Here is a 21587-nt window from a genome sequence, read left to right as displayed (position 1 = left end):
AGTGGATAAACAGCTGCTTTGTGCAGTATAATCATGAAACGGTGGCAGTAGGGTACTACTACTGTTTGAATTTTTTAAAAAGAATAGTTGAAAAGGTATAGTTATGTTACTTTTGCTATCTTACTAGACTGTGTGCTAATGTGAGATTTTGCACAACAGGCATTCAGTACCTGTTTAGATGGCTTGGACAACAGCAAATGGTTGATAAAGATTAACAAACTCTTTTTTATGTCTCAAAGATTGTAGTATAATTCTATGTTCATTGGCCTTTTACCACTAGCTCTTCATGTGCATGACTTTTTGAAATAAAGGGCAGTATTTTGCTTTTTTGCTTAAGTGGTAGATGAAAACAATCCTGTTAAAGCTTCGCTTTAAGATTTAAAGTTATGAATTTAACTTCTCCACAAATTTATTACATATTTTGTGGGAACTTGAATAATTCTTTTGAGTTTCCTTTTTTATCTGTAAAATGAAGTTAGAAATATACATTAGTGAACTAAGTATTTTAGCCTTATGTTAATATTAGTTAATTAACAAACATTACAATAGAAATGAGTTCAGAAGCAGTGGAGGAACCTTTATGAAATTGTCTTCTTTTGACTACTGTTTATTCCTTTACAGAATAACTATGTCTGGCTAATTTCATTGTAAAGAAAATGTTGTTTCCATTTGATTTTTGTTATAAAACCAGATATCAATTCTGGAATAAAGCCCTCACTCAAATCAGTCACAATCTCCTTTGAGCACCTGGTGAAAGTTATGGGTTCACTTTCTAAAAATGCACACAAAATTGTGTCTGTAGTTTCTTGGTGATCTGTAACAGCCCATGGACCCTAATTTGAGAACCCATTTCCTAATAAAGTAGGTTGAAAACTTTTGAGGAGGAGGTGTTAAGATGAAAGCTATTCTGCCAGGTATGAAATAACTGAGGAGAAACCAGAACAGAGTATATTAACTGTGTGTGTGTGTTTTTTTCAGCACTTCTAGCATTTTTCAGGTATATTTTTCACAATTGTTAGCTTTAAAGATCGTCTTCCATAGTCGTGATTCCTCACTCTCTACCTGAAGTTTTATATTTTTATTTCTATCATCAACTTATTTAGAATTTTATGGGGAAAATGAAATTTTGTTTAAGCCATACTCAGCCTGTTCAACTGCTTGTTCATGTTTATCGACGTCGATGTATACAACTGTCATTCATATTTTTTCATTATAATATTATTCCATTGATTGGAAAAAGCCCCACAATTTACTTATCCATTCCTTCTGTTGATACATGTAGCTTGTTTTTCTCACTATTAAAACAATGCTGCAATTAATATTCCTCTTTTATCTGTCTTAATTTGCAAGAGTTTTTCTAGCATGTGTACCTAACAGTGTCATGCTGGGTCAAAGGGTGTATGTATCTTTGATTTCACTAGATCACCAATTTGCTCTCAAGTAGTTGTGCCAATTTATACTTAGATCAGCTGTGAATAAGAGTTTCTTCTGGTGGATAGGAAATGGAATCTAATTATGGTTTTAATTTGCATTTTCCTAATTACTAGTGAAGTTGTACGTTAGATGGCACATCTTTTCAGATACTTATTAGCCTTTCAGCTTTTCTGTTCTGTGATTTGCCTGTTCTTGGTTTTCTGTAGGGTTTGTCTTTTAAAAACAGATTTACTGGAATTCTTTATATATTGTAGATACTGATCCTCACTTGATTGTATGCATTGAAAATATCTTCTGTCAGCCTGTGCCCCCTTTCTACCTATTTTTCTTTCTTTCTTTAAGGAATATGTATTTTTAAATAGAAGTTTAACATGTTAATGAAGCTGTGTTTTCAGTCATTTGTGCTTTTGGTTTATTGTTTTAGGAAATCCTTCTCTACATTGGATCATAAAAGATATCTTCCTATGAAAGAAGAGACCATATAGCCTTTGAAGCTTAAAATGTTTACTGTCTGGCTGTTTTGTTGTCTCTTGCTCTAGAGAGTCTATTAATTGAAAGTTTTTGTTTTTTATTTTTCCCTTGGGGGACATAACATAGATCTTGTTATAACATATTTGATTTAAATGTCAACTAATAAGTTAAAACAATTTTTATGAACTAAAACTTGAAGATTGTACTTAGGAATATTTTGTAATTGCATGCATAAAATAATAGAACTAACTTTAAACAATTCGTTAGTTTATGAGTGAAAATGGTTTGATAAACTCCAAGAACTACACTTTGTAGAACAATTTAAGAATGAAGCTCTCTTTGCCAGTAAGATGAGGTGATCCTTGTCATTGTCTTCTCCGTGGCTTGATATATCAGGGATTCTAATGTCTCTTGAGTCAATGAATGAATGAAATGGGATATTACATGAAAAATGCTTAGCACAAGGACAGCCTTAAAAAATGGCAGTATTATTAATAATGAAAATATTGGGATATATGTTTGTCACTACTAAAATACTAGCATAAGATGATTTTTCTTTTTGGCCTTGAAAAATAGTAATTGTCCTGTACTTTTTCCTTTAAAAGCTAATCTGGATTTTGAAGTAACTTTTTGATATGTGCAGCACTTCAAATTAGGACATAATTTAAGCATCTGTCAGATTTAATTGTAATGCGTGGGTACAGAATTTGGTTCAGGGACATTTAGTCATAATTCATCAATTTAAAAAAAGCTAAATTACAGTTATGTGCAAAACACCACTCACTGAATGAGCTATATAAAGAAATGTAAGACATAGTTTCTGTCTTCAAGGAATTTGCAGTGTGGTTGAAAAGACAATACATGCACATGTGGAAAGTTATGGAAAAATACAAGTTTTTGTTTTTTTTTTTTACTGTTTCATTGACCTAGTTTTCCTTTTATTTCATTCAAACAGGTTTCTCTTCAGTCTCTTTTTCTCTCTACTTCTTATATACTTAGTTTTCATAGTCATGCCTGCTTTTGGAATTCAATTTGTAGTCTCCTTTGAGAATCTCTCCTGATTTACAGTTAGCAAAGGAACTTCTTCTTTGGCAATAAAATTAGTTCCTATTTCTTTATCATTTTCCATTTCTAAAAATATTTAATCACCATGCTTATTTTTCAGGTATTTAGGCATAGTATATTTTTTGTGTGAGTAGTAGGGAAAGTTTGGAGAAAGTTATAAAACTTTAGAAGTTGACATTGTGGTATGTTACCATTTGAACTTATAATTATAGCTTGTGAAAGGAATAGTGAAAAGGACTGAGCAATTCGCCTTTATTTCAAGATCAAATCTTCGAATCCTTCATCCTTGAAAGAATTTAGACATGTCTTTATATAATGGAACAAGAGAGGGAATATAATTTATTAAACACAAGAAAAATTTTCTGAAAATCCTTGGTTGCTGATGTTCTATTAGAACAGTTTTGGTAATTGTAGATTTGAAATGTATTTTAAACAATTGGCTACTGCACATGAAAATATTATAGCTGTCACATCCACATGTATCTCTTGTGTTTTTTTTTTTTTTTAATGATAGTATATTTTTGCAGTTACTTGGGTTGGATTTTCTTGCCTTTTCTTGAAGTAAAAGGACTCTGAACAGTTTCTAGCTTGGAGAAGAAGCCATTTCTTAAAGAGATTGGTTCTGGTACTGTGTAGCCACTTACAGGTCTTAGAGGTTACAGATTTTGGGAAGCCCATGTGTTTTATGTATTGATTTTCAGATATATTGGATGAGAATGAATATTATAAAATTTATTCTCTAGTTTCCTGGAGAAAAGGAAATCTCTGTCAATTTAAACAGCAAAGGGAAAAGAAAAAAGTCTTTGTGAAAGATAAACATGATCATTTCCTAGCAGGAAAAATACTCAATAAGAGATACAAAATTGTTTAATTTTATTCATCTAATTGTTTTAAGACCCTTGGATCAAAGGGTTTCAGAGAGAGGCCATAAAGTATCAGCCTGGTAATTCGATTGGGGGATATTCCCATCTCCTGACACTGCTGGCATCAGGATCCTTCCTCTAGTTTTCTTAGAGCATTGAAAGTTGCTGATTTTGATATGGGTAATTATCTTTTGTTATAAAGTAAGTGAGTTTTTGAAGCCTTTGTTATATTACTACAATGAGTTTTTCTGTCTTCTTCAAATATGATCGTACCAAATCTTTTTTTTTTGAGACGGAGTCTGGCTCTGTCGCCCAGGCTGGAGTGCGGTGGCCGGATCTCACCTCACTGCAAGCTCCGCCTCCCGGGTTTACGCCATTCTCCTGCCTCAGCCTCCCGAGTAGCTGGGACTACAGGCGCCGGCCACCGCGCCCGGCTAGTTTTTGTATTTTTTTAGTAGAGACAGGGTTTCACCGTGTTAACCAGGATGGTCTCGATCTCTTGACCTCGTGATCCGCCCGTCTCGGCCTCCCAAAGTGCTGGGATTACAGACTTGAGCCACCGCGCCCGGCCCCAAATCTTTTATTTTATTATTTATTTATTTTTGAGATGGAATCTTGCTCTGCCACCGAGGCTGGAGTGCAGTGGCGTGGTCTTGACTCACTGTAACCTCTGCCTCCCTGGTTCAAGTGATTCACCTGCCTCAGCCTCCCGAGTATCTGGGACTACAGGTGTGTGCCACCATGCCTGGCTAATTTTTGTGTTTTTAGTAGAGACGGGGTTTCACCACGTTGGCCAGGCTAGTCTCGAACTCCTGACCCCAAGCAATCCACCTGCCTCGGCCTCCCAGAGTGCTGGGATTACAGATGTGAGCCACGGTGCCTGGCCTGTACCAAATCTTTTAAATGGAAACTTTAATAGAAGATCGCTTCTGGAGAAATAATTTCTGTTTAATAACACAAAGGAAAAATAATTAACTTTTAATTTCTACCTTATTCCCTACTTGCCTAAGTACCCATTGAAAACCATCTTCTTGGCCAGGTATGGTGGCTCACGCCTGTAATCCCAGCACTTTGGGAGGCCGAGGCGGCCGGATCACCTGACATTGGGAGTTCGAGACCAGCCTGACCAACACGGAGAAACCCCGTCTCTATTAAAAATACAAAATTAGCGAGGCGTAGTGGTGGACGCCTGTAAGCCCAGCTACTCGGAGGCTGAGGCAGGAGACTCACTTGAACCTGGAAGGCGGAGGTTGTAGTAAGCTGAGATCATGCCATTGCACTCTAGCCTGGGCAAAAAGAGTGAAAGTATGTCTCAAAAAAAAAAAAAAAAAAAGAAAAGAAAAAAGGAAAACCATCTTCTTGAGGAGTCTAGTCAAGTTCATAGATGTTATAATTTGTTCATATTACTTTACAACTTAAAAAACAAACAAAAACATGTTTAATATAAAGTTAGCTGTGGTTTATAGTATTCTGAATTATGAAGTGAAAAACAGATTTAAGGTCCTAACTAAAGTCACTCTAGTGAGAAAAGTTTTCTGATACTAGTTCTTGATCTTTTGCTTTTGTTAGTACCACTACTAGTGTAACGTTTAAAGATAAGTAGAACATTAAATTATTCCTGCCAAATTCACCCTTTTTAAAAATTAAAAACTTTGAAAACAAAGTATCTAGTTGTAAAACTGTATAATAGCATCCCTTTCTATTTGAGAAAAAGGTATGAAAGATATGTATATATGAAGGTCAGTAAGTTATACACTAAATTATTTGTGATGCGATAGTTGATTTTTAAACAATATTTCTGTATTATTGTTTGAATTTTTTTGACCAAAAGAAAAGGTGAAATTAAAAGGAGTAGATGGTAAAGCTTTAAGTGGAATTGATGTTGAAAAGTATAACATCAAAAAGTAAGTTTTCTCAGCCTTGAGAAAAAGCTACTTTATTGGATTACTTTTATGCTTAGATATAATGTATCTATGTAGTACATAACAATGCATTGGGCCATAGCATTCTAGTATTCACATGAATTTAACTGTATCATAAGGAAGATAAATAGTATAATTGAGCGAAATGATTGATGGTATGAAATTCTTTTTGTATGTTAATTGATTAATATGATCATTGCAAAAGCCAAAAAAGAATTCAGTCAGAAATATCATGATATAATTTGCATTCCATTTTCTCTGTGACTATAAATTGTTGGATATTGCAACATATGTAACATAAACCACATGTCAGCTGTTTCCTGCCTCACTGTTGACAAGAGCCCCATTCATAACTCTTCTTTTTATCCTTTTAGTGAATAAGTAATTATTCAATATAGAAGGCAGGATATTTGGAACTGGCTATTTAATGTGGCAGCACTCTGTAATGAAATCTGCTGTTACTGGCAACCTGAGAGGAGACTGTAACAATTCCAGCATGGCTGTAACTTTATCTGCTTTGACTGACTGTTTATTTGGCACATCAGTGAACCTTTTATCCCAGTGAGTGACAGCTCCAGAAGGGTCACATTTACATCCATTCTATCATGTATTGTAATATTTAATGGCGGACAAGGTTGAGTGAGACTGGGAGTAATTTGAACTTGCTTTTCCACTGAGTTGAGGCTAAAAGACAGCTTGATCCCCAGTATTGTGGTGTAACATGCTATGACTTAGCATTTGTTTATGAAGGCTAATCTTACTGATTACAATAATAATAATAAAAAAAAACAGTCAAGTAGAGTGCATGTTCTACTAAATTAAAACTCTTTAGCACGCAGTCTTTCAAGTTACAATGCTATTTACCTTTTTTCTTTCCCCATCAATGACCACTTCTATAAATTAACCATTTTACACTATTCTCTAAAATGAGACTTTGTTCTGTGTCATTTGGTGTAATAATTGAGACTTAGAAGGGAGTAGTTATTAAGAACCTGTGAGTTCTAATATATAGCATTAAACTTCTTTTTTTTTTAGTATTTGAGGATTTGGAAACAGAAGAGAAAATTCAGGTAAATTAAGTAGACTATATTCCTGATGTTCCATATGGTTTGTTTAAAGAGACATGTATATAACTATTTCAGTTATGAAACTGAGTTACAAGTGAAATTGTCCGGGAAAAACTATCCTGGATGATAATTTTACGATGGGTTTACATTCCATGACAGGTAATTGAATTTCAGATATACTTGTTCCACACAAGCAACCTGCTTTCATTATTAAATATTAATATTTTGCATTTATTTTCGTACCTTTGCTAAAGAAGAATTCTCTCTTCTTGAAGTTGTTAAGTGATACTTTAGATTCAACTTGATAATTCTATTCTTTTGTAAACTATATTTAAAAGCACTTCAAAAGCATTGGTGTATTAAGGAATATTTGAATGAACTATGCTGTGAACAAAACTATTAACTCTAAACTATAATATCACAAGTTCATATGAAGCCTAAGAAAAAATTAAAATTGTTCCTACTTTATCACTTTTATAATTTATGAAAGAGGAGAGTTAAAATGTACTCAAAACATTTGGAATTGGAGAGTTAGAGTGGTATGTTAGAAAGTGTGCAAATGTGGAAATATCATTTATAACTTTTAAAAGAATGAGGACCAATTTTAAATTGTATTTGTAGTTTTTTCTTTAATGGCAAGTTTTAGATATTATAATTTCTTGTAATTTCTCTTTATTTGACCATTGTGATTCATTACTTACAGGTTCTGATTCCATGTGAGGTTTGATAACATTTTTTTATGGTAGTTTAGATATTAGTTATCATTTCTTTCCTTTCTTACAGCCCCCTGGCCACTGTTCTAGGTGCTGTTGTTCTACTAAACAAGGAAACAGTCAAGAGTCGTCGAATACCATTAAGAAGGATCATGCAGGGAAATCCAAGATACCCAAAATATATTTTGGGACACGCACACACAAGCAGATTGCTCAGATTACTAGAGAGCTCCGGAGGACGGCATATTCAAGGGTCCCGATGACTATTCTTTCCAGCAGGGATCATACTTGTGTCCATCCTGAGGTAGTTGGTAACTTCAACAGAAATGAAAAGTGCATGGAATTGCTAGATGGGAGAAATGTGAGTAAAGTTATTTTGTTTTAGAGAAAAAATAAGGCTGAAAATATTTAAATTACTCAGTATATGTTTTGTATGTACATTTTAGTGATAATCAACTTCGGAAAATCAAATTAACTGCTAATATTGATATCTTTTAAAAAATAATTTTACCGTAAGAAAATCTTTAGTCAAGTTTTAAAGTATGGGATTTGGTCTTAAAGCTTGGGGATATTTAATTCCTTGAAGTTAATTTCTGTTGTAGTCAGGTATCTTAGTTTCTTCTTTTAAATCCTGCTGCCAAAAATAGTCAAACTTGGATGATGTCATATGAGGAGACAGAAGTGTTTAAATGATTTAGTCTAAGTAGATCTAATTAATATACTTTACATACTTAAAAACTTCAAAAGCAGATAGTTTATTTAGGCTCTCTGTTCAGGCAAACTTTGGATTTTTTTAATTGAATGAGAAATATAATGATTATCCCACCTCATAATTCTGCTTAATACAAACCCTTCTTTTAAAAGTGATACTAAATTATTAACTTTAAAAAGATGTCATTGGTGGTTTTGAAAATTTCCAAGGCAATTAGAATAATATGAATTTGGGCTTGGTGGAAATAGAGAAGTCTTTCTTTCTAAAGACTTATATGACTTTCAAATAATTTTTTTTGGGCAGTATTAGTTTGGGAGCCTATGTTCTGGTGTGACAATTATTTTACTCTAAAATTGAAGTTGCAAGTATGAAATTATACCCCAAAATCAGTGAACCATAGATTGATAACTATGAAGTGACCAGTGATACTTTAATGTATTTTGAGAATTGTTTTGTTTTTCACTAGTATCTTATTAGAGTTGGTTCTACACAAAAAACTGTGAGCTATAGCCCCCAGAGTTTCATTTCATTGATATATCACCCCTTATCATATAATGTGAATTAGTTATTTTGTTTTATGCTTTTTGTCCTTAATACTCTTTTATTAGATGAAAATGTATTTAAGCTTTATTTAGGGATAGTCAAAAGATACTTCAACAGATATTCAAACAAGATTATAAAGTATAAGTAGTAAGGTGTTCCAGTGGCAAAACTTGAGTGACTTGTTCAGAGCCAAGTGAGAATACAGAATTACTGAATCAAAGCCATTGTTGAAATTCTACAGTCATATTTATTTCCAAAGAGTTCTTTCTAACTAACTGAGGAATTGTGACATCCTTTTACTCTGTATATTAAAAAACTTCTCTTCCACGAGAAAGTATTCAAAAACAATAAAATAAAGCTCTTTATAAAGGTAAAACTCCATAAATTTCATGCATGAGTGACTGCTTTCCATAGTGACTAAGTGATATGCTGAATTCCCCAAATGCTTCAAATTTACTTTTTGGCTATATAGCCTATGCAAGAAGACTTGCTGGTATTGTCACCATATTTTTATCTTTTTTTGTTTTACTTGTTATTGGGGAAATTATTGTGTATTTGTAAAAAATACGTTGGCCGGGCATGATGGCTCATGCCTGTAATCCCAGCATTTTGGGAGGCCAAGGCGGGCAGATCACTTGAGGTCAGGAATTCAAGACTGGCCTGGCCAACATGACGAAACTCGTCTCTACTAAAAATACAAAAAATTAGCTGCACGTGGTGGCACGTGCTTATATTCCCAGCTACTTGGGAGGCTGAGGCATGAGAATCGCTTGAACCCAGGAGGCAGAGGTTGCAGTGAGCCATGATCGAGCCACTGCACTCCGGCCTGGGCAACAGCAAGACTGTCTCAAAAACAAACAACCAAAAACATACATTGGTAAAATACATTGGTAAAAGCAATGATAAAGTGTAAGATTGTGTATTGAAGGCAGACAGTTTCATTTTGTGTAACCTAGAATCCTACAGTGCTGGTTATGTTTTTATTGATCTTTACTCATAAGTTTGAATCATGTTAAAATAAAAAGTAATTCAATAGACTTCAATGTTCTGAATTTTTCATTGGCCTTTAGTTTGTCTTAAAGTGAACAGGTATTTTATTTTTGGATATTAGTAATATGAATAATTGAAGATATCTGCTTGTGGTTTGCCTTGACCTAATTCTGCCTCAGAATGCTTACCTCATGGGCATACATGAACATCCTCTTTCTTGTTCTCAAGCCCCCTTAGTAATTTGGTATTGTAATGAGGCCAATTACAAAGTCACCGTAGGTGTCTGTGTTTACTATGACTGAATTACCAAAGCGAAATGATAAACAGATAACTGACAATTTGAATGAAAGTGTTTAAAGTGTGATAACACTTCAAGTGACAGACTTCCTCAGGGTTGTGTTACACTGCTAAAATGGATGAGCTTTTCTGGTTTTACTATCAGCCTGCAGAGGGGTGTCATTCTAACTGCCCTTAAAGTGTAAACTTTCTGATTTTTTGGCTTGATCCAAGGCACATGTGTTTTTGTTCATTGTTTCTTTTACTAAAGTGCCCTTATACTGGAAAAGTATGCACTTATCTGTTAAAAGTTAATTTTTGTTTCAGTTAAGAAAAAATAATTTTAACTAGAGTTAGGAATGACAATTCTGAAATATTATTTTAGATATACCTCTTTTTTTGGTTAAAATGAGACTTAATAGCTCATAGTCATAGACTCTAAAGGCACTTTGGTGATCATTTTGTATAAAGATAAGCTTTCAGAATTGTATGGAAGAAGTTTGGGATGAAGAAATGGTGAATGTCCTATTATTAAACTCAGTGTGTATCAAACTGAGTATGAAAGATGATTGACACATTTTTACCTGAATCACAGAATTTTAGAGCTAGAAGGAATTTTAGAGATGATATAGTCAGTGAGTCAGAAGGAATCTTACAAGCCTCTGGTTCAAATATTCTTTTGATGCTGAGTCACATGAGAAAAATGGGCCCTGAAGTTTGCTCAGTCAGACAAGTAATTAGCAAGGAGGAACCAGAACCCAAATTTTCTGATTCCTCATCCATTGCTATTTTGATTACACTAGAAACAAAATCCAAAGATGGCATTGAGGTAGGGAGAAGTTGACACAGTATGAAGAATAAGAACAGTAGAGGTTAGAGAAAGTAAGTGAAAATAATGTAGAAAATGGCCTAAATATAGTTAGATGAGTCCTTTCCTCCTAATTTTTATTTTTAATACTTTGGAGGACCTACAGGTAGCATCCTTCAACATGTCTGAATACAAAGCTTTAGGAGAACTGGTCCTCAGCTATTCATGTCTTGTCCTTTGATTTGCTGACATTCTTTTATAGGTTACGAATCTTCTATGGTTTACTTTGTTCTAGCAATATCTAGATACATTTGTGTATGTACTGATGTATTTATGTTTTGAAAACATAGATTCTCCTTTTAGATAATTCATAGATAAAAATACATATAAATGTAAGATTTATATATATGCATTGTGTGTGTGTATATATACGTGTATGTATATGTACACATGTATACATATATACATATATATAGATATATATACATATATATGTGTGTGTATATATGCAGAGAGAGAGTATAGTTCATCCCGCCTTGGCCTCTCAAAGTGTTAGGATTATAAGCATGAGCCGCTGCACTCAGCCTGTAATGAAATTTTTTATTTCCAGTAATACAATGGCAAAGGACATTAGTAGATAACATAAAAGAAGACATTCAAATTACTGCTGAACTTTGTTAGACTATTCATACAATATTATGTTAAACCTTGCTAGAAACTATAAAATACAAAAAATGTGTGTGTGTGTGTGTGTGTGTATGTATATATATATATATAGCTACCTCAAAGTCTTTTATCCCTAATATAATTTATATATTTTATATATGGTTGTTTTTTGTTAAGGATAGCAAACTAGGAAAAATATTTTATTTCAAAATCATTTTAAAATAAATATGTATAATTAATTAAAATAAAAGTGGCCCATTATTCTACCACTTAGTTCCAATGACAATTGAAAAAGAAAAGTAGTACATGTATGTGGTTAGAAAATGAAAAGAGAGGCTCTCTTTTTCTAGATCCTCCATCTCCTTAACCCTTTAAGGTAATTACTGTAAAATTTTATATATATTCTACCAGAATGTTTAAAAAATGTATTTGCTATGTGTATATATATTCTTTAAAAAAGCAGTTTACATGAATTTAATCATTCTATACACATTATGCAACATGTTTTTCTCACTTAACGTAGAGAGCCTAATCAACACATAGACAAATCTCAATCATTTTTAAGGGCTAAAGTTTTTGTATTAATTTACCGTAACTTATTTAACATGTCCCTTATGGGTAGATATTTGGTTTATTTTCAGTTTTTTGGCTATTTAACAGTACAGGGTACATCTATTCACATTAATGGTAAACTTTTAAATTTTGGTAGTTTTTTGACAAATTGCCTATGTACTTCTACTACTAGAATTTTATACTTCTAAAAATATGTATACTTTTCTAATTTTATACATTTTTAATAGTATATGAGACACTCTTGTTAGGGCTGGGTTTTATCAAACATTTTATTTTTTTATTAATGCATGTAATGAGTATTTTTTTTTTGTTTTTTGAGACAGGATTTCACTCTGTTGCCCAGGCTGGAGTGCAGTGGCGTGGTCACTGCTCACTGTGGTTACTTTTTTTTTTTTTTGTAGAGATTGAGTCTCCCTATGCTGCCCAGCTGGTCTTGAACTCCTTGGCTCATGTAGTCCTCCGGCCTTGGCCTCTCAAAATGTTGGGATTATAGGCATGAGCCACTCTGCCCAACCTGTAATGAAATTTTTTTATTTCCAGTGATAGAATGGGGTGGAGTGCAGTGGCTCATGCCTGTAATTCCAGCACTTTGGGAGGCCAAGGCGGGCAGATCACTTGAGCTCAGGAGTTTGAGACCAGCCTGAGCAACATGAAGAAACCCTGTCTCTACAAAAAAGGAACCATATGTGGTGATGCACTTGTGGTTCCAGCTACTTGGTGACTGAGGCACAAGAATCGCTTGAACCTGGGAGGTAGAGGTTGCAGTGAACCGAGATTGGACTGCGCCATTGTACTCCAGCCTGGGTGACAGAGTGAGACTCCCATCTCTGAAAAAAAAAGGTAATAGAGTGGCAAAGGGCATTAGTAGATAACAAAAGAAGAAACACAAATTACGGTTGAACCTTGTTAGACTATTCATACAACACTATGTTAAACTTTGCTAGAAACTGTAAAAAATACAAATCGAAACAAGATTCTGTTTTTTACTTTTAAAATAGAGATAAGAAAAGATAACGTCAGTGTTGACAAGGATGTGGGAAAAGGGTAATGCAAAACAGTATATACTTTCTGGAGGATAATTTCACTATATGTTTTCAAGAAACTTAAAAATACTTCATAGCGTCTGATCCCATAATGCTATTTCTAAAAATATAGACTAAGAAAATATTTAGAAACCAGCATAAGAATGCTCACTGCAGCCTTATATCTAAAGTGGAAATTGGTAACAGTCTATAAGTCCAGTAATAAGAAAACTGGTTCATCAGCTATGGCACATTAATTCAATGTACATATATGAGCAGCAATGAAAAGATGCTTAGTGATGTCAGAAGATTTTCCTGGTATGATTTTTAATACACTAGCCAGAAAAAAATAAAGGGAATACAGTTTTATAAACATTTTTATTTACTGTGGCTGGATTGTTAGTAATCCTTAATGCCTGGGGAACATTTGCTTTGTTCTTGTTTTTATTACTATTTGGAGATAGAGCTTTGTTTTGTCACCCAGGCCGGAGTGCAGTGGCGTGATCATAGCTCACTGCATCCTCGAACTCCTGGGCTGAAGTGATCCTCCTGCCTCAGCCTCCTGAGTAGCTAGGACCACTGATACACCAATCCTGGCAAATTTTTTATTTTTTTGTAGAGACAGGGTCTTGCTACATTGCCCAGGCTGGTATCAAACTCCTCACCTAAAACAGTCCTTTTGCCACAGCCTCCCAAAGTGCTCACACCTGTAATCATGCCTAGCTTGTTCTTGTTATTTTAACATTGTAGAGATATCCTTATATACACATGTATAGAAGAAATATGAAACGAAATACACCAAAATGTTCCTAGTGCATTCTTTGTGTAATAGGATTACGGATAGTTTAGGCTTTTTTTGGTACTCCTAAATTTTTTGTAGTGAATACTCTTACTTTCTTTTTTTCCCTCAGGACATTCCAACCTACCTACTTACCTTCCTTCCTTCTTGTTTATATTTGAATAAGAAATACTGTCACATGGCTCAAAGTTAAAAAAGTACAAAAGGGTCTACAGAGAAAAATCTCTCACTCCTGTGCCCAGTCACTTAATTCTCATCCTTGGAAGCAACCAGTGATACCATTGTTTTGTGAATCCTTTCAGAAATATTTCATGCCTAACATCAGTTTAATCAGAAAAAAAAGCCATAACAAACATATTAAAAAAAATTTTTTTTCAAGTTAATTTAGGGTATTTGGAGCTTTTCTGATTTGGAGTTCTATCTAAGTCTGAGGTCAACCAGACTTCGTTGTGATTGTAGCTATGGTATTGTCTCAAAAAAGACAAAAAATTAGCCGGGTGTGGTGGCATAACCAGTAAAATCTTAGCCTTGTGGCTTTAATGATGTTCCTCAAATTCTGAGATAAGCTTATTTTATTCCTTCTATCCCAATATTGGTTCACATTTCAGTTATGCATATTTGTTTCTAGGGAAAATCCTGCTATTTTTATCATGGAGTTCATAAAATTAGTGATCAGCATACATTACAGACTTTCCAAGGGATGTGCAAAGCCTGGGATATAGAAGAACTTGTCAGCCTAGGGAAGAAACTAAAGGCCTGTCCATATTACACAGCCCGAGAACTAATACAAGATGCTGACATCATATTTTGTCCCTACAACTATCTTCTAGATGCACAAATAAGGGAAAGTGTGAGTATATGTGTAAAAATTAGAACTTTTTTCCTACTTATGGGGATATAAATGTTGAATGTAAAAGCTTTTAGATATTTTAATGTGTTTTTTTGCTTTAATTTATGTAAATAAATTTGTATAAACATATTAGAGTACTGAAAACGTATCCTAACGTGTGTTAAAATCAACCCACTCATTTTAATTTCCAAAATAACAGGCAGTTTTAAGGAACATAGTGACTAAAGTGGGATTACAGCAGGATTTCTCTTTGCATTTATGAATATTCAAAAAGAATGATTTAAAAACATTTCTCTGAAAAACCTATGTTTTGAAGAACTTACGTTGGGAGAATAAAATTATGCTTTGTGAGCTTTTGAAAAGTGAACTTCAGATAATGGCATTTGTGTTTTGTGTTTATTTGCCTGGTTCTTTTTAGAGACATGCAATTGTTAACAGCATAAGACAAAAAGTAAATAACTTGGCGTAGTCACTTGTTATTCCTGTCTTCAAGTCTGACTGCATAATTCATCTCAGCTTTCTATTTCTTTAAGATCCAAATTAATAGGCATTATGTTTACTACCCCTTCTATCCTACCTTTTATTTGGTTATCTCTTAACTAGTTCTCTTCCTTCTGAGACACTGTGCATATCAATGCCAGGTCAGTTTTCCAAATGTTGCTTTTATTACATCCTTTTATCCGCTTCAAAATCTATTGCTTCCTTTGCTCATGAGATAAAGTTCATATTTCTTAAGCTTACACTCAAGATACTCAATAGTCTGACCTGAATCTGCCCCATTTGAATCCTTCAAAAATTACCTCATACTCCCTTGAGGATACCTTGTTCTTTACTCTATCTTTGCTTTTGATGACACCTCTTCGGAATGCCGTGCCCACTCTTTGTCCAAATTCAAATCCTACTTATCTTTTAAACCCCAATATACTTCCTACTCTTCCATGTTTTTTTCATAACTTTTCAGCCTTCTTTGTATTCTTACTTCCTCAAAATAACTCATTGACAATTGCTTTGTGACAGTTCCTTGTATTAGTCAGTACTCTTTCTATAGAACGTGACACAAACCCACCCTAAAAAAAGCTTAAGAAAAAATACTTGATTCTCTTTATTGTGATAGCTTTATTCTCAGGCAAGTTCTCACTCTTGCTTATGGAACAAAGATAACCATAAGCAGCTAACTCACCTGGAGAAAAGAGCATGACCACATATTAGTCCCTCCAGATTACTCAGGCCTAACATGGATCTTATGTCTATTCCTGAACCTGAACCAGTCACTGTGACCACAGAAGGATGGAATACTCTATTTAACTGACAATCCTGGGCCTTACCCCCATTGTGAAAGTGGGGATGTCCTTTGATTCACAGGTTAATAGTCCTGCCAGCATCACATGGGAGTAGGAGAAGAACAATTCTCCAACTCCCATGTTGGAGAAGCACTGCAGGACAGATTAAAACAAAACATATATGTTGTATTATGTTAGTATTTTAAGAGTCATTTTAATCTTGTATTGTTATTTACTTTTAAAGGTTTTATGCTTTTAATCTTGTTTTGTTATTTTACTTTTAAAGGTCTTATACTTAGTTTGTAAAATTATGTTGGAAACATTTTCATAGTGGGATTTTGTACCCTTCTGTGTAGCCAGTGATACCTTGATCCAGGCTCACTTACATGTTTTTGGTGTTGTCGATAGGTTTGCAAAGTATTTTAAGAGTGAAAAATGGCAAAATCGGTAATGTATAGCTGACATTTGGTTGGCCATAGTGCTTCAGAAGTTTTATTTAAGACCTAGAATCAGTTGCTTATGTAATTGCACTTGCAATATTGGCCTATAGTGTGAATTTTTAAATGAAATACTTTGCCTGCTATTGTTAAATCTATTTTGCCAAATGTTTTACAAGAAAATTCTTTTATCTTATAGATGGATTTAAATCTGAAAGAACAGGTTGTCATTTTAGATGAAGCTCATAACATCGAGGACTGTGCTCGGGAATCAGCAAGTTACAGTATAACAGAAGTTCAGCTTCGGTTTGCTCGGGATGAACTAGATAGTATGGTCAACAATAATATAAGGAGGAAAGATCATGAACCCCTACGAGCTGTGTGCTATAGCCTCATTAAGTAAGAATATTTGTCTAGTAGTATATTTGTGCTGCCTTTATATGAAAAATATGTTTGATTATGCCAGAGTATTTTAAAGTCAGTACACTTTGGTTAACTAGGCTTCTTGGGAAATGGATTGTTCCTTGCCAATAAAGCTTTAAAAATAAGGCTAGTCCAACCTTTTGTCTTGTTCACAAGAATATAATGAACATAAGTGATTTAAAAAAATGAATAATTGTGAATCTTATTCCTCATTTGGCAGGATAATGTAATAGCCCCAAAGGATGTGTATAGGATATTGAACCTATACATAAAACATGCTTTTAATTAATATATTTTAAAATTCTGGATCATGACTTTAATGTATTGCTTTATTCTCCAATTTAAATAGGATTCTAGTTTCATGGGTTTTAATTAATCAAGATTTCAGTACTCTAAAATAATATATTTAGTACTAGCTTTATGAAAATTTACACTAGATAATTTTTTTTATTAGACATTAAGTTGTTGATCTAGAATCTTGTTACCATAGAAAAAAACTTCCCAACTCTGAATCCCATTTCATTTATTGTAGCATTTTTCTGTTTCCTTCATATTATACTTTAAAAAAATTTGAATGTTATACAGTCACATGGTTTGAAGATAAAATGTATACAAATTTGTATAGTAAAAACCTCCTTCCAGTTTCATTCCTGATCTGTTTAATGTCTGTGTTCTCCTAAACGAGTTTATCATTCAATACATATTACTCATTTATGAAACCAATATTAGGTACATTTTATTGTCCCTCATTTTCGTCCAAATGATGGCATACTATACATGCATTTTTCTGCAACTTGCTTTTTTCAGTTCACAGTGTATTTTGGAGACCTTTCCATGTTAAGACCTAGAAAGCTTTCTCAGTTAAAAAAAAATAGATAACTAGAATTCCATTAGATAGATATGCAATAGTTTATTTAACCAGCCTCTGATTAACAGAGGAAGTTTCTAGTCTTTTGCTCTTATACTGCTGTAATGAATAACTTTGAACATACATAATTTCATTTGTATGCAAATATATCTATAGGAAAGTTTTTAGAAGTGGAATTGTTGGGTGAAAGCATAGACATATTTGTAATTTCAATAGATATTGCTAACATTTACACAATAGGTGGATGATGGGGGGGCTAATGTATGCTTCTACCAGCAATGTATAAGAGTATGAAAATTATTTTTTTCTAGCCTGCTAGGTGAAAAGTGTATCCCAATGTAGTTTTAATATTCATTTTCCTTAATATGCATGAAATTAAGCATCTTTAAAGGCCATTTGTATTTCCTTTTGTGTCAACTGCCTGTTGACATCTCTGTTCTTTTTTTGTTCTTTTTGTGGTTCTTTTTCTTAATGATTTATAAAACCCCATTCATATATTAGGGAATTAAAATCTTTGCCTGCAATAAGAGTTGTAAATACTTTCCACCCCATTTTGCCATTTGCTTGTGTCTTTTCTGGTGGTGGTTTGCTATGCAGATTTTTGTGGTTTTTATTTTACAACATAGTTTGTTGAAAGAGTTGTCTATAGTTGCTAATTCTATTTTCTCACTTGACATTCTTCCCTCATAGATCCTAGCAGTGTTGCTCTCTGGACAATTCTATGCAAGCTGTTCTTATCAAGATCACCAGTGATCTCTATATTGCCAAATACAGAGATTATTGTTTATCTCAGCCAGTCAGTGGTGTTGGGTAGTTGATGACTACCTCTTTGAAAACCATTTTTGTGTTAGCTTCTGTGACATCTCTGGTTTTCCTCCTCCTCACAGTCCATTCTTTTATCATTTCTTTTACTAATTCTTATTCTTTTTGATATCTAAATGTTGGAGTGCCTCAGGACTTACTTGGTACTGGGACCTAGTTTCTTTTGTAGCTCTATTTTCCCTAAATAGCTTATAGTATTATAGCTTAGAATATAATCTGCAGCACTGGTGAGGCCTGAACCTATGTCTCTAGCTTTAGCCTCTCCCTAAAATGCCATTCTCATATCCAACTTTCTACTTTATAGCTCTTTTTGGATATCAAATAGACATTTCAACTTTACATCTAAAACAAAATTCCTTCCCTTCCCGTGTGTTCTGTTTTCTCCCCAGTCTTCCTCATCTAAGCAAACAGTATGTATCAGTTCCTCAAATAAAAAAGTTAAATATTATCCTTGATAATATCCTTACTGCCTCACCTCATCCAATTAATGAGTAAGTCTTATAGATGCCAACTGCACAGTATATCCCCAATTCCTAAATTTCATTGACTGTGCATATCTATCCTACAGTCTTCTCTTAACAAGAATATTATAACAACCTCCTAACAGGTCTCTACTTTCACTCATCTTTCTCCAGTAATCAATTCTAGCTTGGTAGCTAGAATCATTTTTTAAACATGTAAAATAGATAGTCTCTCTTTTATTTAAAACTCTGTATTTAAAACCTTTCCACCAAAACAGGACAGTACTGGCATAAAAACAGACACACAGATCAATGGAACAGAACAGAAAACTCAGAAACAAATCCACACACCTACAGTGAACTCACGAACATACACGGAGGAAAAGACAGTCTCTTCAATAAATGGTGCCGGCAAAACTGGATATCCATATGCAGGAGAATAAAACGACACCCCTATCTTTCACCATTAACAAAAATCAAATCAAAATAGATTAAAGACAAATCTACAACCTCAAATTATGAAACTACTACCAGAAAACATTGGAAAAACTCTCCAGGACATCGGTCTGGGGAAAAACTTCTTGAGCAATACCTCACAAGCACAGGTAACTGAAGCAAAAATGGACAGATGGGATCACATCAAGTTAAAAAGCTGCTGGAGAGCAAGGGAAGCAATCAACAAAGTGATGAGGCAACCCACAGAACGGGAGGAAATATTTGCAAACTGCACATCTGACAAGGGATTAATAACCAGAATATATAAGGAGCTCAAACAACTCTGTACGAAAAAATCTAATAATTTAATTAAAAATTGACAAAAGATTTGAATAGACATTTCTCTAAAGACATACAAATGGCAGTCAGACATATGAAAAGGCGCTCAACATCATTGATCAACATTTCTCTGCTGATCAAAACTACAATGAGATATCACCTTACCCCAGTTAAAATGACTTTTATGCAAGACAGGCAACAACAAATGCTGGCGAGGATGTGGAGAAAAGACAATCCTCGTACACTGTTGGTGGGAATGTAAATTAGGACAGCCACTATGGAGAACAATTTGGAAGTTCCTCAAAAAACTAAAACTAGAGCTACCAAGAAATTCAGCAATCCCACTGCTAGATATATACCCCAAATAAAGGAAATCAGTATATCAAAAGTGTATCTGTACTCCCATGTTTGCTGCAGCACTATTCACAATAGTTAAGATTTGAAAGCAACCTAAATGTCCATCAACAGATGAATGGATAAAGAAAATGTGGTACATATACATAATGGAGTACCACTCAACTATAACACAGAAGGAGATCCTGTCATTTCCAACAACATGGATAAAATTGGAGGTCACTGTGTTAAGTGAAATAAGCCAGGCACAGAAGGACAAAAAGCACATATTCTTATTTATTTGTGGGATCTAAAAATGAAAACAATTTAATCCATTGAGATAGAGAGTAGAAGGATGGTTTACCAGAGGCTGGGAAGGGTGGTGGGTGGGGATCACAGGAGAGGTGGGGTTGGTTAATGAGTACAAAGAAAAGAAAAATAGAATGAATGGATAAGTCCTAGTATTTGATAGCACAACACTGTGACTGTAGTCAATAATGATTTAACTGTACATTTAAAAATGACTAAATATAATTGGATTATTTGTAACACAAAGGATTAACGTTTGAGAGGATGGATACCCCATCTTCCATGATGTGATTATTATGTATTGCATGCCTGTATCAAAACATGTACCCCATAAATATATACACCTACTATATACCCACAAAAATTAAAAATAAAAAAAAACCCAAGCTGTCCCATTGCACTTTGAATAGATTCAGATTTCTTATCGTGACTCAGGATGACCTGATTTCTACTTATCACTCTGACATTGTTCATACCATTATTCATTTTTACCCATTGTGCTGCAAATCACATTGGCTTTCTTTCAGGCCCTCAAACAAGCAAAATTTTCTAACCACCTCAGGACCTTTGTCCTAGCTATTCCTTCTGCTTGGATATTTCTTTCTTTGTGATTCTCCCATGACTGGATACTTTTTGCATTCAGTTGTTAGATAAATGTCACCTCAGGGAGAGCGTTCTTGACATTGAAATTAAAGTAGCAACTAGGTTATATTAAACTAATTTATTTTCATAATTTATTTGTATATCATTACCTGATTTTTTTTTTCATTTTATTAGAACTTTTTTTAACTTTTAAGTTCAGGGGTACATGTGCAGGTTTGTTATATAGGTAAACATGTTATGGGGGTTTCTTGTACATATTATTTCATCACCCAGGTATTAAGCCTTATACTCATTAGTTATTTTTCCTGATCGTCTTCCCTTCTCCAACCCTACACCATCCGATATGTGCTGTTCCCCTCTTGCCCATGTGTTCTCATCATTTAGCTCTCACAAGTGAGAACATGTAGTATTTGATTTTCTGTTCCTGCGTTAGTTTGTTAAGGATAATGATCTCCAGCTCCATCCATGTTCCCATAAAGGACATGTTCTCGTTCTTTTTTATG

The 21587-nt window shown here is 34.0% G+C and overlaps 1 protein-coding gene across 3 annotated transcripts in view; it reads left to right on the top strand.

Annotated features, from left to right (window-relative positions):
- The window catches only part of BRIP1 (BRCA1 interacting DNA helicase 1), a 183822-nt gene that overhangs the window by 43091 nt on the left and 119144 nt on the right, over positions 1 to 21587 (top strand). For all 3 annotated transcript variants that reach the window (XM_037993750.2, XM_008011223.3, XM_073004883.1), the window contains exons 7-9: positions 7606 to 7896; positions 14553 to 14774; positions 16691 to 16890. In XM_037993750.2, coding sequence (XP_037849678.2) covers positions 7606 to 7896; positions 14553 to 14774; positions 16691 to 16890 — 713 coding nt within the window. The remainder of the gene's footprint in view (positions 1 to 7605; positions 7897 to 14552; positions 14775 to 16690; positions 16891 to 21587) is intronic.

This window comes from Chlorocebus sabaeus, chromosome 16 (genome assembly GCF_047675955.1).
Source record: "Chlorocebus sabaeus isolate Y175 chromosome 16, mChlSab1.0.hap1, whole genome shotgun sequence".
Lineage (NCBI taxonomy): Eukaryota > Metazoa > Chordata > Mammalia > Primates > Cercopithecidae > Chlorocebus > Chlorocebus sabaeus.
The sequence above is the reverse complement of the archived record's forward strand: the minus strand, read 5'-3'. Positions and strand labels throughout refer to the sequence as shown.